This window comes from Scyliorhinus torazame, chromosome 4 (assembly GCF_047496885.1).
Source record: "Scyliorhinus torazame isolate Kashiwa2021f chromosome 4, sScyTor2.1, whole genome shotgun sequence".
Classification (NCBI taxonomy): domain Eukaryota; kingdom Metazoa; phylum Chordata; class Chondrichthyes; order Carcharhiniformes; family Scyliorhinidae; genus Scyliorhinus; species Scyliorhinus torazame.
This window is the reverse complement of record NC_092710.1, coordinates 51915939-51929661: the sequence shown is the minus strand read 5'-3', so window position 1 is coordinate 51929661 and position 13723 is coordinate 51915939. Positions and strand designations below refer to the sequence as shown.

Below are 13723 nucleotides of genomic sequence, written 5' to 3'. Positions count from 1 at the left end.
GTCCTCCGTCTCCACGTCCTCAGGAGTGGTCGCCGCAGGTTCATCCACATGGAAGGTACGGCCTCTGGGCTGGTCCCAGTTACGGCCCCTGGGCTGGTCCCAGTTTCGGTCGGAACGATGGCGCCTCTGGCGTCCCCAGGACCGCCGTCCACGACGGGGTCGGCGCCTACAAGTCTGACACGGACATGGCTCCTCATCCATTGGCTCTGGAGAAGGCTCCCTTCGGGGAGGAATGTCCGATGGCCACTGGCGTCGGTCTGGTCGTTGCCTCGCCCAAGGTACCGCAGGAGTGCGGGGGGACGTTTTTGGGCGGAAAGGGTTTCGCCCCAAGGCATGCACTTCCATTCCCTGTAGCTCCTGTACTCCTCGCTCTGCCCTCTCTCGGGACAAGACTATTTGTATTGCCTGTTGAAAAGTCAATGTTGGCTCCGCTAACAACTTTCTCTGGGTGGCCGCATTGTTAATACCGCAAACCAAACGGTCGCGTAACATTTCTGACAAGGTCTCACCATAGTCACAGTATTCCGCAATCCCGCGTAGCCTGGATAAAAAATCAGCAAGGGATTCTCCAGGGGTCCTCTCAGCGGTATTAAACCAGTAACGCTGGACTATCGTGGACGGGGTTGGGTTAAAGTGTTGCCCCACTATATTCACAAGTTCATCAAACGTTTTGGTGTCCGGCGCAGCTGGGTACGTAAGGCTCCTAATCACCCCAAACGTATGCGGTCCGCAGGCGGTGAGCAATATGACCACCTGGCGCTCATTTTCAGTGATATTGTTTGCCCAGAAATAGTAACGCATCCGTTGCGTGTACTGGTTCCAGCTTTCCAGCGCAGCATCAAAAACATCCAAACGTCCGTACAGAGGCATGGTATAATAGAAAACAACTTCCAAGCTGTATCCAACAAAAATCCAGGGAGGTGGCTTCAGCAGTGTAGACAGCTATTCACTTTTACCTTCGTCGCCAGTTTTGTAAGGGCCACGAAGAATCCAGCACGAGTTTTAAGGATACAAAATAATAAAGTTTATTTACTATAACAATATATACATAGCAGTAACTTCCCTTGCTACCTTCTCCTTCCTCCTGGTTCCTGGACTGGCCAGCTTATTTATAGTAGGAGTTTCTCCGCCCCCCTCATTGGGGAAGTTCATACTCCCATAGGATTGTGGGATAATCATTAGTCCCCAGCCAATCGTCAGTAGGCAGGTTATAACAGGACCCCAACCAGAGGCGGTAAACGGGTGAGGGTGTCGGCGGACATCTTTCCCCAGCAAACATTTTCAACTGATCCGTTTTAAGGACGCCAAGGTTTCCCCATTTAAATTCTTTCGCTGAAAAAATATTTGGCCATTTTCTTTGCGTTACAATGAGGATATTCGCTGTGCAAATGTCAGCTTTCAAATTGGTTCCATTTGAACATACAAAACTGGAGCAGAAGAAGGTGACTGGGCCTCTCAAGACAGCACCAACATTCAATAAGATTATGGATGTTTTGATTGTGTTTCGATTTTTAAATTCCCAACGACTCTCAAAAACTTTTGCTGCCCAACAAGATCAATTTATCTCTGATTTAACAATATTCAGTGACCCCGCTTCCATTGCTTTCTGAGGTAAAGCCTCAAAGTTGGACAACCCATGGACAGAGAAAAATCAATCTTCTCTATCCCATAAGGGTGCCTGGATGTTAAAAACAGCGCCCCCTAGATCTCAGCTCAAAAGAGGAAACATCTTTCCACACAGACCTTGTCGATACCATTCAGGCTTTTATATACTTCAAAATTATGCCAAGCTGAATCTATATGAGAGAGCTGAATTGCTGACACAGGCACCATGCCACCTGGATTATACACCCAGGTAGGGCAAGATTTATGATGATCAGTCTTTCAGATCTCAATTTAGCATCTTTGCTCCACCTGCGGGAGTCTGCAGGCAGATTCGGTTTATCACGATGCCTGGTGGCATCGAGCTGCCTGCTCCTGTGCTTACACTGCACCCTTACATGGTGCCACCTTCTTCAACATCTGTTGCCAGTTGAATAGGGGAAGAGGAAGAGGGAGCAAGCTTTCCATCTCCAAATGGTTCAGCGACCAGAGGTTGGCTCCAGGCAATGGAGTATTTGAAAATGAAGAGGAAAGCTCTTTCCATCATTTTACAGGGGACAGGGGTGGCAATTTGTGTCGTAGGCGATGTTGCTATGAGGGGTACTCACTTAGAAAGAATGGACATAAAGTCCTTGCTCTCTGTCTCGGTCTGAAGCCTGAATAAGCAAAACTACACGAAACCCAGGGCAATATGAAGCTACAATTTGAGAAAGGAATCCAGTCCCTCCTACTTTTTGATCAATGATCTTTGTTGCATCACAACATCATCTATCATTGTTCCATTGTCCTGTCAGTTAGAATGATCTACCTGCAGGAGTTGCTGCTTCAGACACTGACCATCCCGACTGACATGGCCAAGGATCTCTGCTCCCCCTCCCCAAGACCGCCCCACCCCGTCCTCCCACAGCCACCCCACAAGGAAAATGGGTCCTGGTGGTGACGACCAACCTCCACACCGCTCTGCCAGAGTCTAGGCTTGACCACACCCCACCTTTCACATCCAGCAAATTCACCATCCCCATCTTCCCCACCCCCCACCTTCTGCGTATTCCACATTCCTCATTCCCAACATTCCCCATCCCTGATGTACCACATTCCATACCTTCTCCTGTCGCCACCTTCTCAATCATGAATGTTCCACAAAGGACACCTTTGCCATCCCAACCACCCCATCCCCTAACTTTCCCACCCTCACCGTGCCAATACCCCACTCCACCCCCATGACACCAATTTCGCACCCACCTGTCCCAACAAAACATTCCCAACCCAACCCCCTTCCTCGTCACCCAACTTTCCCATTGCCCATTTTCCCATCCCCCAACTTAGCCATTCCTCAACTTGCCCCAACCCACATTTTCAATCCTCCACAATCCGCATCCGCTACATTTCCCATCCTCCACATTCTCCACCCTCTCACCTTCCCATTTCCCACATATTCCAGTCCCGCCTGCTCCATCCCGCGTGTTCATTGAGCCCATCTTCCACATCACCTAGTCAACCTTCCCACTCCACACACCACCTTTCCCAAACCCGCACTTCCCCATTACCCACCTTCCACAAACTCGCATGGACCACAATCTTTCCATTCCCCACCTTCCCAATTACCCAGCCAGGCGTTAAGAAAGCTCGGGACTCAGATTTAATAAAGCGTTTATTGACTCAATGAATGTATTGATAAATAAATAAGAATAATGCATTGTCACAGTAATATTTCTAATATGCGAACAATTTTGTTTTTCCGTGAACTCGCTAAGTTTTACTTTTGGGAAAATGCGAGGAAATGGGAAATCAAGCAGAGGAGGTAAAGGAACGATGGTGTTTGCTGATTTATTTCCAGCACACCAGGAAATCATCTGACTCCTCTCCTGAAACATTCATATTCACCCTTGCCCATCCCTAACAGTTATTTTGTTTTCCCCACTCCTCCTGGCCTTTCCTTTCCGAGCTACCTGCTTTACCCTCTTGCATTTCAGCACTGCCTCACCATCTGATTGGTCTCAGATGTGTTGTTTATTAATTAATTTAATAATTGATATAACTGGGTATTTCAGCATGCTCTTCAATTGCTCTCTGAAGTTAGACTGAGTCAGGACATAAATCAGGGTGTTTGTGCAGCAACTTAAGTTCCGCAGCATATAGGCAACATTTTCAAAGATGTAAAATGAATCATCATCTAAGAAGTCATTCACATCAAAGAAATACAAAACATAAACAAACCACAGGAGGATGAAGCTGCCGGATATGGAGAAGAGTAAAATCATCGACTTCCTTCTGCTCTCCATCTCCGGGTCACTGTGATTATCCCCCATGCTCTGACCTCTCAGTTGCTCACGGACCCGGCTGGTCACCAAAATGTGTCTGACTGTCAGTACGTTCAGCAGCAAAATTAAAGCGAATGGTATCAGTGGCGTTAGAACTTTTTCAAATTTTCTGAATCCAATCCAAACAGGGTCAGTAAAATAGCTCCGCTTATTTGAACACATCCATGGTACATTGTCGATAATCCATCTCGGTTTAAATCGAAAGTATATGGGGATGTTTTTCACAGTGAACAGAATGCCGATAATTGCTAGGACCACAGCTGCAGTTCTCTTGGTGCAATATTTAGATTTCAGCTTCTGACAACAAATGACGACAAATCGATCAAAAGTGAAAGCGACAGTGAACCAGACAGAACAGTCTGTGGCTATACGGAGCAGGACGTAGTGAACACTACACACAGGGATGATACTTAGGAAATTCAATGGGAAATAATAATTATTGATTCGGTTTAGTATGACCTCAGTGATAATGACCAGAAGATCCGCTGTTGCCATAGCCACCAAGTAGCGTGTGGTGCAGGTGGAGAGGCTGCACTTTCCACGGGAAAGAATCAAAATTGACACCAAATTCACTGTAACACATAAAAAGGAAAAGAGAGTGGAATTACAGAAAATATTGCCTCTTCCTGAGACCAGGCAGGAAGCATTAGCCAGATAATATGTGTGGCTTACAATTGGGTCATAGCTCAATAAATCCAACCATGACTCTTGCACTGTTTTTCAGGTGGACATGAGAATAATCTTCAGACACTCAGCTTCTAATTATGTGCCTCTGTGGGCACGCTCTGAAATGCAAAGAGCTGATATCTTCAAGCGCCCAGTTGATCCTTCTCCTTTCTTCCAGATGTCAAGATCCTGGTCCAGAACACAAAATTGCATTGGTACGGGATGAGAATGGCAAATTTAAACAAAGAAGTGACCGCATTAACATCAAGGAAAATAACAGCAATTATCGGGTAAACAGTGTTTGAACACAAGGAAAAACTTCAACTCATGCCTCATACCTCCACGATTTCTCTATTCCAACAAAGCAACACAATAAAGTTAAAATTCTACTGATAAATAAAGTTAGCAGAACATGATTACTTGCTTATTTGTGCAGACCTTTGGAGAGAGATTGCCTTTCAGGAACAAACTGAAAATTCTTCTGTCTTGTCAGAATTCTCCTCCCAAGCTGACCACATTTGGCAAAAGTGCTGTTCAACTTAAAATTTCTAGCAGACAGCAAAACTACAGATATACCTAGCCTGCATTCATTATATCCTTGTATCCCACTAAGTTCCATGGCCTGCTTAGCTTGGATTTAGCACCACTCTCCCATAAATTACCGACACTCCGGGGAATCTCCAGCAATCGGATCACAAGTTAATAGCCCATTTATCTGTAAAAAGAAGTGAATGGTCGGGATCAAGCATCTCCCCACCATTTGCCACTCTTAATTACAGCTTTAACAGACATACAGTCTGGATATCACAACATAGATTCTGTAATAATATTACTGCAACAAATATATACCTCATCCAGGCTATTAAAACATTACTGCCACAAATATAATTATTATATGTAATATATAACAATTTCTACATACATCAGACCTTCCCCCTAACTAGGAATATGAAGAGATTGTTTATTTTTTAAAGCCAAACTTGCAACTGCCAGCGTAAAAAATCATCCTAGCCTATGTTGAAATCATTGCATTCAACTGATCAACAGGACTCTATGCGAATGAATATGCTGCTTCCCAACAATTTCACGCAAATGCTGCGTTTGTCCAAAAAAACACCTTTTATCAGCAGATTTCTGAACTTTCAGTCAGCTCTTACAAAATGTTGTTTAAAACTAATACTATTGGGCAATACAAGGCTCGTCCCATTAATTTCATCATTGTATCCCACTATAATGTCCCGTCACTTCATCAGCTAGCACAAAATACAATCTCTCATAAATGATCTATTACCCAGGGGATTTCCAGAAACAATAACAATGTTTCATTAGCTTTCTGTATGAAAAGACATAAATAGATAGAAACAATGTTTACCTAATGTTTTACTCATCTTAAAATAAGTTTTAACAGAAACACAGTCTGGATATCATAATCAAGGTTCTTTAATAATATGACTGCAACAGATATTACCTTAACCAGGCTTTGAAGAGCATTCCTGCAACAGATATGAAATGCAATGGAAATATACCAATTCTGTACATTCCTCACACTTAATCCCTTAACAGAATGAACTAGCAATATGAAAATATGGTTTCATTTTGCATAACATTTTCAATTTTAAACACGACTCATTACTATACACTCACATTGCTCTATATGATACATATCCCCTCATATTTATGCATGAACATTTAAACAGCAGTATAGTACATTTAAGTCTGTCTTTCCCAATTTTGACGTTCCATTCTTCTTTCATCTCAAATGATGATAAAATATCGGCATTCACATTCTCTCTTCCTGCCACATGTATAACTTTCAAGTTAAATTGTTGTAGCAATAAATTCCATCTAATAAGTATTTTGTTTCAATCTTTAAACTTCACCAAATACTTCAATGGATTATAGTTTGTGTAAACAATTATCGCTGATGAATTTGTAGCAACATCAATGCCAAAAGGTTGCAAAGCCAATGCCAAACCCAACGCCTCCTTCTCAATGGTCGAATACATCCTTTGACGAGTTTTTGGCTTTTGGGGGGTGGGGGAGCAAACAAGTCTTTCCATAGCTTCTTCATTTTCTTGTAACATAACAGCACCAAGGCCCACATCACTGGCATCAATGGCCACCTGAAATTGCTTGTGGTAATTCGGTGTGATTCAAACTGATGCGACAGCTAGCATAGTTTTCAGTTTGTCAGTACCTCCAAACGGTCAGCCATCCAAAGGAATTTCTAGTTCTTTCTTCCAAGGTCAGTCAGTTGTAAGGTGCCTTTTGTGGTGATTCCTTTATTTCCCATTCCTTTTACTTGGTGGTTATCATTTTGATCATGGATATTTTCTGAACATATACCTTTAAGGCGAAAGAGCAAGCAAGGAACTCAAACGTTGTAAAATAATGAACTGTGGAGTTTTTGAACAGCAGAACTCAGACTTTGTGGCACCCGAGAGATCGGAGGTAGGCGGTTCAATTGGTTGGCTGGTAGCCAATGAATTGGCAAAGGGCCATATTCTGCCCGGTGACAGGCAATGGTGGGTTCTACCTGAGTGGAATTGTTTTCAGATCACCATAGAAAGGACATTCGGAGCCTGGACGCTGAGTTGAGCAGCTGTGAATGTGTATCTTTCTCTTTCACATTCTCTCTCTCGCTCTCTCTTCCTCCATTAATGCTGCCTAATGAGGATGTCTGTACCTGCGGAGAGCTTCTTTAGACTTGGATGAATCTGTATTGAAAACCATTATGGACTGAAAACAAAAACCTCAAACTGAAGGGCTAGACTGTAGAAAGGAGTACGAGAAGGCTAACGTATGAAAAAGCTGAACTATAATACAACCATTTGAAACAAAGACCCTTATCCTTTTACTTCCATCATTGTATTTACACCTTTTTCCCCTCTGTGTTTGTTTGTCAGTCTTGCGTTTGTATGTACAGAGAGTGGGGGTGAGTAAAAGAGGTGGTTTAGTAATTAGATAATCGTTAACCATTTTTATCTACTGCAGAGTTAATTATAGTTATTGTTATTAATTTTTCAAAATGTGTTTACATTTACATACCTGATGACTGTCGTCTTTTGTCAGCGACAGTCCAGAGCCCGCGGATATTTTCGAAGAATTAATTGTCAATTTAAATTGTGCTGCGACTCAGGGTAAAGTGAGGCTGGAATTGACCGCGCACTAGCCCAGGGTGGCGGAACACAGTGGAACAACCATCATGGTGAAATGTGGCGTGGGGTTTCTGCCAAAAGGGACACAATATCAGAAATCTCAGAACTTCTCTTCTCGTCGATGGCATTGTGAAGTGCCCAATCGCTTTAAGTTTCTCATTCCATGCGTTAATCTGACCATGACTAACCATGTGGCTTCATAATGTGATTTAGCTTTGGTAAACAGACGTTGAGTCAGGTTTACCACCAAATCATCCCACTGTGGACAATCGAGCAAATCCTTCAGATGTTCCAAAAGCTCCTTTCGCAGAGATCTGAACACCACCAAACCTGCAGTGTACACTGCACAATTGTGTAGTCCAGTTAGTCTTCGCAATGTTGCTCACGCATTATTCATTCCAAATGGCACCACTTTAAACTGATGCATGCCATTTGGGGCAGCACGGTAGCCTTGTGGATAGCACAATTGGTTTACAGCTCCAGGGTCCCAGGTTCAATTCCGGCTTGGGTCACTGTCTGTGTGGAGTCTGCACATCCTCCCCGTGTGTGCGTGGGTTTCCTCCGGGTGCTCCGGTTTTCTTCCACAGTCCAAAGATGTGCAGGTTAGGTGGACTGGCCATGATAAATTGCCCTTATTGTCCAAAATTGCCCTTAGTGTTGGGTGGGGTTACTGGGTTATGGGGATAGGATGGCAGTGTTGACCTTGGGTAGGGTGCTCTCAAGAGCACTTGATGGGCCGAATGGCCTCCTTCTGCACTGTAAATTCTATGATCTATGATCAAAAGCCAGAATCTCCTTCACCCTTTCTGTTAAAGGTACTGCTCAGTATACTTTTAGTAAATAAACTTTGATATTACACTTTGCTTGTCCAACACACAATCGTTTCATTCCATCTGGTTTTGGTACCATCAGAATAGTTGATCTCCAATCATTGTAACTGACTTCAATGATATTCTTAAGCATACTTGCAATCTCCTTTTGTATCTGCGCGATCTTTGTATCTGTAGCCATCTAAAATGGCTACCTGCAAAAGATCATGGGAATTGTGGTCAGCTTGAACACAGACAGGAACACAGCCTCTGTGTATTGTGCAAAGAAGCCAGGCCTGACTGAAACTTGTACCCATGAAGAGTCAATCACCATTTCCGCCAGGACAATCAAGTTTGAATCAAGGAGTTACAACAGTAGCAGACGAACCGGCGCCACTTGCCATTAGATGTAAAGGCCGTCGTGCCTATGACAATGGTAGCTAGGACCCGCCCAGCCACTGAGGTATCCGCCCCCTAATTGGCCAGAATCAATGAGGGTGATCGGAACTCTATCGATCTATTGGATCTGGAGTTCGGACCACCCCAAAGGGCGCGAAAGCCCAGGGGGATAAGAAGAACTGCAAACCGAAAGATCGGCCTCTTTTGGACCAGCCTGTGTGAGACCAATTGCAGCATATCAACTAGCCAAGTTCAAGGACCCACAATCGCTACCTGAAGGACGAGCCCAGCCGCGACAAACCTGAAGACTTCCAACCGACCCACGTGGACAGAGTTAAAGGCCTGATCTCTTGCACAGAGCCGGTCACCCCGAAGTGAAGTAAAGGTCATCTTAGTGATTAGGTCTAGTTTAGTGCGTAAACTAAATATCATTGCATATAGAAATAAGTCTTGTGTTATTAATAAACTGTCTTTGAACTAGTACACCAGTCATGTGGTCATTCAGTCAATATAGGAAACAGCTTGTGGTTCACAGAGAAATAAAGAAGACAACACAGTCAAAATGTTGGCAGCACGGTAGCCTTGTGGACAGCGCAATTGCTTCACAGCTCCAGGTTCGATTCCGGCTTGGGTCACTGTCTGTGCGGAATCTGCACATCCTCCCCATGTGTGCGTGGGTTTCCTCCGGGTGCTCTGGTTTCCTCCCACAGTCCAAAGATGTGCAGATTAGGTGGATTGGCCATGATAAATTGCCCTTAATGTCCAAAATTGCCCTTAGTGTTGGGTGGGGTTACTGGGTTATGGGGATAGGGTGGCGGTGTAGACCTTGGGTAGGGTGCTCTTTCCAAGTGTCGATGCAGACTCGATGGGCCGAATGGCCTCCTTCTGCACTGTAAATTCTATGATAATATGGATGTTGTCTTTAAAGTCTGATTCCACTTATCAAATGCCACCTTTCTAAAGCTCCTTCTGATGCTGGATGATGCACTTTATTCCTCAGCTATTAATAACTTCCCTGAATAACATTGCGATAAAATTGGATCCCTGATCCGACTAGATATCTTTTGTTAGCCCGTATGTGGCTAAAACAAAGTTAAGTCCACGACAACCTTCTTTGCTGCAATATTTTGCAACAGAATTGCTTCCGGAAATCTAGCAAACACACCCATTATTGTCAACAAACATTGATTACTTTTTATCATCTTAACAATTGAGGCCTCAACAAATGTTTCCTCAAATGCAAGAATGGGTATGAAGGTAGCTGGCTTGCTTGTTGTTTAAGATTTTCCAATACCAATCAAGTAAGACATGTATGGCAAAGTTCAACTACATCCCGCTGCAGGACAGACCTATGAAAATGTTTTTGTATATTTGCTGGAGTTGTCCTTACTCCTAAATGACCCCCTACAGGAATCTCATGTGCTACCCACAGAACTTCATTTCTATAACGCACTGTTAATACCATGTGATCAAGCTCTGACCTTTTATCAACAACCTGAGCATTTAAAGGGCTTCACTTCCTTATTAATATATTATTTATTGTGTAATAACACTCCTGGCTACTCAGATTCTATCTCTGTGTATGCTTTCTGATCAACTTTATCTCTGAATTCCTCTGTTGTAATTCTCCTAATTTTCTGGAACTAAAGATATGCGGAATTTTGCGGTCCACCAGTCCTGCACGTCGCACCCCCGTCGGCAGCAGGATTCCCCATTCCCGTAGCTGGCCAATGGAGTACCCGATTGTGGGCCGACCCTCGCCGTCAGCAAACGTGGTGTGGGTGTGCTACCGGCGGGCCGGAGGATCCGCTGACAGAGAATTCCACAGCTGACCTCCACCCTCCACTTGCTCTTGTTCTTTATCAGTCATCTGGTTAAAGGCTGGACCTGATAAATGAACCTCAATCTCGCTATCCGTACTCCTTGTTTTCTCCGCCTCATGTCTCAACCTGTGACTTTGTGATTTTATTCCCACACAATCTAGTAACACCACTCGGATATGATTCTTGAAACACCTCAGTCGTTTCACTTTCCACTGCCTTTCAACCACAGTAGGCATCACTCTCTATATAATTACCCACAAAGGACTGGACCTGCCTGTAAAAGATAATTACCCTGCAGCCACTTCACCAGTTTTACATAATGGAATACGACACACTTCATTGTGATCCCACATTTTACCACTTTATCGGGCAATTTTAATCTGAACTACATACCTCTGTCTCTCACCCATTAAAGATTGACTTCCTCCTGTATGCCTGAAGGTCTTAATCTCTTTACATACCCACCTTGTCGACATGTGTAAACCCTACCCCACATCTAAAATATTTAAACAAACCAGACACCTTCCTAACATGCACCCTCTGAGCCAGTGTGCAGTATTGTGCACCTCTTGAGAGGTAACCACATTTTTTTCCCATTTTAATAAACCCTGTTAGTTTATCCTGTTTGTCTTCCTAGTTTTTATCTTAAGACATCAATACCGTGACTTGGTGGATCCAAACTTATTACAATGAAAACATTGAACTTTTCTTCAATCTCTTCTACACCCAGACGATTCCTTTCTGACCTGAGCTGAAAAGTCATCAATATCTCCGAGACTTGCTTTGCCTTCACTACCTGCAGTCTTCTCATTTCCCCAGCTCATATCCTTCACAGTTTAAAATTGATGTTGAACTACAAACCTTGATTTATGAACTAATTGACAGTGCTCTGCTGCCAGTCGAGTAATTTTAACCCTTTGCTCTTTCACAGCAGTTCTCACTACTATAGGAAGTGAATCTTCACATTGGTCAACAAATAACTATGTCCCCATGGGTTTCATGCGTTCGGTCAATTTTTAATTCTCTTAACCACATATCAAAATTATTTTGTTTAATTCTTTCAAATTCCATATACATCTGACGTGATTCCTTCCATAGATTTCTAAACTTTCATCCATAGGAATCTGGCACTAGTCCATATGCATTTAATTGGCTTTTATCACCTCATCATAATCCCTAGATAACTCCTCTGCTAACAATGCAAACACTTCACTCGCTCCATCTAACAATTTTGTTTGAACCAACAATACCCACATGGTTTGTGGCTAATTTCTCAACGAGACAAAAGACGTTTTTCGACATCTTTCTCGTCAACCGTAGGAAGTTCATGAATATATTCAAACATTTTCACTCGAGGCTTTTGACAAAGAGGGGTCCTGCCTTCCTCTGAACTTGCCTCTGTAGTGATCTCTGTATATGTATATACATAAAGGGTTAATGGTTAGTCAGTACAGTCAAATGATCATTAGAGGGCAACACTAATAGGGGTATAAATACAGGCTCAATCTGTTTCCCCGTTCTCTTTGGGTGTGTTGTGACTAGAGAACAGAAGCGTAGAGGTAGCTCAGAGAACAAGTATAATATTCATAGTTAATCCAATCCTATCTTGTTTAATTTAACTGCGAGTAAAAGTATTGATAAAAGTATTGAAGAATCAAACTCACAAGTTAATTGATTAGTTACTCAATAAATTATTCGCTATCACGAGACGACTTTGAGTATTCATCATCATCAAAGTTAAGAACTTCTCAGCATAAACAAATGTGCAACATACATTAATTCAAGTAATATAACATGCTACCAGGAGAAGTAATATAATACAACAGCCTCAATGTCCGCATTTAACTGCAAACTTTTCAGTTTGTAATCTATTTGCAGATTCATTTTCCGAAGTTCAAAATCTCTCTGCTTGTCTTTTCCCTCTACCGCTGCTGCTCTTTCCATTACCTTTTCTTCTTCGTTTGCCTCTTTCCTTTTCATCCCTTGCTCATCTTTCCATTTCCACAACAAGTTTCCTCATTTCAATTTTCTTTTGAGGAGCTCAAGCTTTTCCTCCATTTCAAAATGTTTCACTCGTAATTAAATTTTAGCTAGTTCTAGTGATTCCGAATGATGCCTTTCGTGAATTTAAATGCTGAGCTATCGCTTTAATTATCTCCAACGTCTGCACCCCTTCAGGTAAAGTCAATTGCAGTTTGACCGCCAAAGCCAAAAGTTTTGTTTTAACCACTCTTTGCAAAACAACTAGAGTAACCTCTTCCACACCCAGGAAACTCGTCCTCACTGAAAGAGTAATCTTACCAGTAAATTCCCACTTAAACTGAGTGATCACTCTGATTAATAAGTATCCTTTATTTCAAACAAACTTTAATTTAAGAATAGAATTACCCACATTTAGAGCAAAGAAGATAGATTTACAATTATCAGTTAAAGAGCTCTTAAACATAAGGGAAATCTCAAACTGATGCCTTACACCATCGCCATATATATTCCAACTAAGCAACCCAAGATGGTTCAAATGCCACTTAGAAGTAAAGTTAACACAACGCTTTCCCTGCTTATTTGTGCAGACCATTGGAGAGAGTTCCCTTTCAGGAAGTCTGAAAATCCTTCTGTCTTATCAGACTCTTGTGCCCAGCCAGACTGCATTTGGCAAGCCTGCTATTCAACTCAAACCTTCTGGCAGACTGAAAAACTGCACACAGATCTGGCTTCTCCCATTGATTATATAATCTGTAGCCCACTAGGTTCCATGACCTGTTTAGCTAGGACTGACCACCACTCCTTGTAAAATTATCTGTACTCCAGTGAATCTCCAGCAATCAAAACACATTTCCAATGGTTGCTTGAATTTTAAATAATCAAGTGGTTGTCATCAATAATGGCCACGCCTTTTACAACACAGAAGCACAGCTTTAGCTGATATAGAGACTGGACACCTTAAC

The 13723-nt window shown here is 42.8% G+C and overlaps 1 protein-coding gene across 1 annotated transcript; it reads right to left on the bottom strand.

Annotated features, from left to right (window-relative positions):
* Positions 1 to 3326: 3326 nt before the first annotated feature.
* LOC140411345 (probable G-protein coupled receptor 139) lies at positions 3327 to 4606 on the bottom strand. The gene is made up of 2 exons (XM_072500466.1): positions 4596 to 4606; positions 3327 to 4545 (listed from the first exon to the last, which is right to left on the bottom strand). Exons 1-2 carry the CDS (start codon positions 4604 to 4606, stop codon positions 3600 to 3602), a joined length of 957 nt encoding a protein of 318 aa, XP_072356567.1. The 3' UTR covers positions 3327 to 3599.
* Between the last annotated feature and the right edge of the window lie 9117 nt (positions 4607 to 13723).